At 49.4% G+C, this 4,351-nt stretch overlaps 1 protein-coding gene across 1 annotated transcript in view; it reads left to right on the forward strand.

Moving 5' to 3' along the window:
• Positions 1 to 2,874: 2,874 nt before the first annotated feature.
• The window catches only part of SELENOK (selenoprotein K), a 4,238-nt gene continuing 2,761 nt past the window's right edge, over positions 2,875 to 4,351 (forward strand). Inside the window, exon 1 of the mRNA XM_030885307.2 lies at positions 2,875 to 2,939. Within this exon, the coding sequence (XP_030741167.1) occupies positions 2,921 to 2,939 (19 nt within the window). The 5' untranslated portion in view covers positions 2,875 to 2,920. The remainder of the gene's footprint in view (positions 2,940 to 4,351) is intronic.

Here is a 4,351-nt window from a genome sequence, read left to right on the forward strand (position 1 = left end):
AAGGTAGAATTGGGATCATGATAGTGGGGGGAAGGGGGGAGGAAGTATTTAAGAACTAGAGGAAAGTTATATGTTTCATCATTGCTACACTGAACCCTGACTGGCTCGTCTCCTCCCTGAGACCCTTCTGTAAGGGGATGTCCGGTTGCCTACAGATGGGCTTTGGGTCTCTACTCCACACTCCCCCTCATTCACAATGATATGATTTTTTGTTCTGTGATGCTTGATACCTGATCCTATCAATACCTCGTGATGACACAGGCTGGTGTACTTCTTCCATATAGGCTTTGTTGCAGTCGCTTGTTTATCTTCAAGCCTTTAAGACCCCAAACACTATATCTTTTGATAGCCAGACACCATCAGCTTTCATCACCACATTTGCTTATGCACCCGCTTTGTCTTCAGTGATCCTGTTGGGAAGGTGAGCATCATGGAATGTCAGTTTAATAGAACAAAGTATTCTTGCATTGAGGGAGTAGTTGAGTAGAGGCTTAAATGTCCATCTGCTACCTTAATACTAAACCTATAAAAATATGCACCTAGATCTATTTTCCCATCATCATATATTTACATAAGTACACACCTGTATTTGGACATCTATAAATGCCCTTTGCCTCCTAGTTCTTTCCTCTATTTCCTTTTTCCTTTTGTCCCACTATCATGCTCATCCTTCATTTGAATTTCAGTAATTCCTCTCATTTACATTGCCCTTGATCAAGTCCTACCAGGTCTGCTACACCCTCCTCACCATTGATTTTGGATCACTTGTTGTTCCTTTGTCCCTAGGTTTGTTAATACCCACTTTCTCCCCCCCCCTCCCAGTTCCCATGCCCCACCCCATCCATTGTTTTCTCCTTGATTGTTTATCCTGCCTATCTTATCTAGATAGACCTGCAGAGATAATAATATGCACAAAAAACAAGGCAGAGCAAGACAAAGCAACAAAAGAAAACAAAAGAACAATAACAACAACAAACCAATGAGAAAAAGAAAAGCCTATAAATAGTTCAAGGTCTGTTTGTTGACCTTTAGGAGTGTTTTCCTGTGGATTCTGATGGGGTGTGATGCCCTGACCCCACAGTCTATTTTAAGTGTTCCCCTGGGACTTCATTGCTCAGTTTCCCTTGCTGTTCTGTTGCACATGCTTAGTGTTTCACCTTGGTGTGGTGGGGCCAGATCAGGCACAATTCCTGCACTGTGTCTCCAGTGTTGTCCCCCATACTGCTATGGGTCAGTGAGGGACGTTGGGTCTCATAGTGGGGCCGACCCTATGGTCACTCTGTGCTTTGGCTGCTCTGAGCAGGAAGATCATCCTCAGGGCTTGGTGGGTCCAATTATGTTCCACTCTTTCTTCCTCTCCCTTCATTTGCTCCTGTGTGCTCTGATCAGACATGTCCCTCTCCCTGAGCTGGAGCTTCACTGCTGTACTCTGAAGTGAATTCTTCTGCAGGGCGTGGGGACTGACCACATAGTTGGGATTGGGGCCGGCTCCTCATCATAGGATAGTTTTGCTCAAGGTTTAAAAGTTGTTTTCATGCAGTAGATTTGGGGCTATCTCCAGTTTCGATGTGTAAGTGTAGTTTCCAATGAGAATTCAGAGTTCCATTTGGGTACTGGCTGACCTTATTGGCTGAGTTTAGGTGCACTCGTGTGATGTCATGCCACTAGTGCCTAGTTTGTGTGCCCAGTTGGACCTCCCACCTGGGCCTAGGTCTGAGCAAGCTGAGTTCTGGATTTTTCACATAGGTGCCCAATTACTGTGCCTGATTTCCCCCCAACCTTTTTATTGTGGCATGGACAGCTAATTTTCACTTAGTGCAAGCATTAGGGACAACAACCCCCATCTTTTTAAAAAAATCATTTTATTGGGGGCTCGTACAATTCTTATCACAATCCATACATACATCCATTGTGTCAAGCACATTTGTACATTTGTTGGCATCATCATTCTCAAGACATTTGCTTTCTACTTGAGCCTTTACTATCAGCTCTTCATATTCCCCCTCCCTCCTTGCTTCCCCTCCCTTATTTACCCTTGATAATTTATAAATTATTATTATTTTGTCCTATCTTACACTGTCCGACGTCTCCCTTCACCCACTTTTTTGTTGTCCATCTCCCAGGGAGGAGGTTATATGTAGATCCTTGTAATCGATTCCCCCTTTCTACCCTACCTCTACCCTCCAGGTATTGCCACTCTCACCACTGGTCCTGAAGGGATCATCTGTACTGGATTCCCTGTGTTTCCAGTTCCTATCTGTACCAGTGTACATCCTCTGGTCTAGCCAGATTTGTAAGGCAGAATTGGGATCATGATAGTGGGGGTGTTGGAAGCATTTAGGAACTGGTGTTTCATCGTTGCTACATCACACTCTGACTGGCTGGTCTCCTCCCAGAGACCCCTCTGCAAGGGGATCTCCAGCAGCCTACAAATGGGCTTTCATTCAGCACTCCCGCTCTCATTCACTATGGTAAGATGTTTTGTTCTGATGATGCCTGATACCTGATCCCTTCGAGAAACAGTGTGATCTTAATGATTCTTGATAAGTTTGAGTTCCTCTCCCTGATAAAGCGGTTGCTAACAATGGGTCCCAACATAGCAACGATTGTGAGTGTGGCCCTGCGCTGGGGGCGCTCCTTCACAACGGAGTCCGGGTTAACCACAGTTCTAGGGCTATCACATAGGCATGGAAACCAGTTCTCTACATCCAGCCGTAAAGCGACGCACTTACAACGCGACATCCTGACGTCACATCCGGCCACCGGCAGAAGTCGCCGGCGTGACGGGGCAGAAGTTGGTGCGGGGCACGCCCCTGCCGGCAGCCAATGGGCTGTGGCCACCTCCGCCCCGCCCACGCCTCGCCGGCCGGGGCCTGTGACGTCAGGGGGCGGGGCGCCGAGCGGGGAGACGGAGGCCAAGATGGTTTACATCTCGAACGGTGAGTTCCGCGCTCCGCGGGGGCGATCGCTGGCTGGGGCCGCTGGAGCCCAGACTCCGGCCCCGATCGCCGGGCGGAGCCGCCGGGCCTGCGGCCTGTCAGCTGGCTGCCCTTAAATCTCGGGGCGATGGGGGCCGGCCTCGAGCTGAGCCTGGCGACCAGGGCGAGGGTGTGAGGAAAATGGATGTGGCTCGCGGACGCCTGCGTGCTGAACTGGCCGTGACAACCGTTAGCGTCACTGGCTGCCTAACCCGGTCGCCTTCTCCGATTTTAATCGCACTCGCGTTACGGTGCCCAGGTCACAAACGTAGCGAGTGACGGCCGAGATTCGAACGCAGGCACACCGGTTTGGGAGCCCTTGCTGTGAACCTCACTCACTGCTGTAGAATCGATGGCCACTCGTCGGGACCCTCTAGGACAGGGTGGAACTGCCCCTGTGGGTTTCCGGGGCTGTTAACCCGAACCCCGTTCTCCCTTGTGGCTCCCTCCGGAAGCCGACTGCCACATCATTCTCCGGAGGCTGGCGGGGGGGCAAAATGACCCACCTTATGCTTGGCCCCCCACTGTGGCACACGGCTCTCTGTTGACTGCTCTAAAATGTATTTTTTTTAAAGGCCGAATTAGGATGAGAATTAAGGGAGGATATTTGAATGGGCCTTCACGCAGGTCGTAGACAATCATAACAGGGTTCTTCAACACTGGAGTTCCGCCCCCATGCCTGCATTTTTGCCCTAATTTTAAAGGGCACAGGAAGCAGGAACACGCTTGGGTTGTGCAAGTTCATTATTTCCAGAGTATCGAATTGGTAGACTTAATTCGGTGAGCCCCCAAGGAAAATACTGGATAGGAACCGCACAGTACCGCAGGGTCAGAACAGCGCCCACTTGCTTACTCAGGTGAAATTCCTTGGGTTAGTCCTAACACCTAGTTCTTGGATCACTGGAACTACGTGCTGGTTCCATTTGCGTCATCCGTTTGTCTCGAGGTGCCCGACTAGTCAGGGCACACCTGGCTGAGTGCTTGGTTTTCTTTGCGCCGCATCCACTCCCTGCTCTCTCCCTTCCTTCCACTTAAAAAGAAGGCATTTAGACTAGGTCAAGGGGCACCAAAGAAGAGCATCAGCGTTTTAATATGGTACTTGCAGACATGAATTTGAGTTAACTGTTCTGTGGTTGGGGCTGGTTGTGAGCTTCTATGTGTCCATTATTAAATTGTTTTCATATGCCGGGTCGTATGCATAGGTATGCACCTATGGGTTTGTTTGACTGAATGTCGCGTCTCATCTTTCCTGTGGAGACATACTGTATTCGAGTACTAGATCTCAAGTACGAGGGGTCGTATAGTTCTGCCTTCACAATGCAAGTGCATATAATCGGTTCCTTGAGGTTAGCAGTTTGAATTCCCCCCCCCCC

The sequence above is a fragment of the Echinops telfairi genome, unplaced genomic scaffold (assembly GCF_000313985.2).
Source record: "Echinops telfairi isolate 266 unplaced genomic scaffold, ASM31398v2 ScPeMD7_24;HRSCAF=84, whole genome shotgun sequence".
NCBI lineage: Eukaryota > Metazoa > Chordata > Mammalia > Afrosoricida > Tenrecidae > Echinops > Echinops telfairi.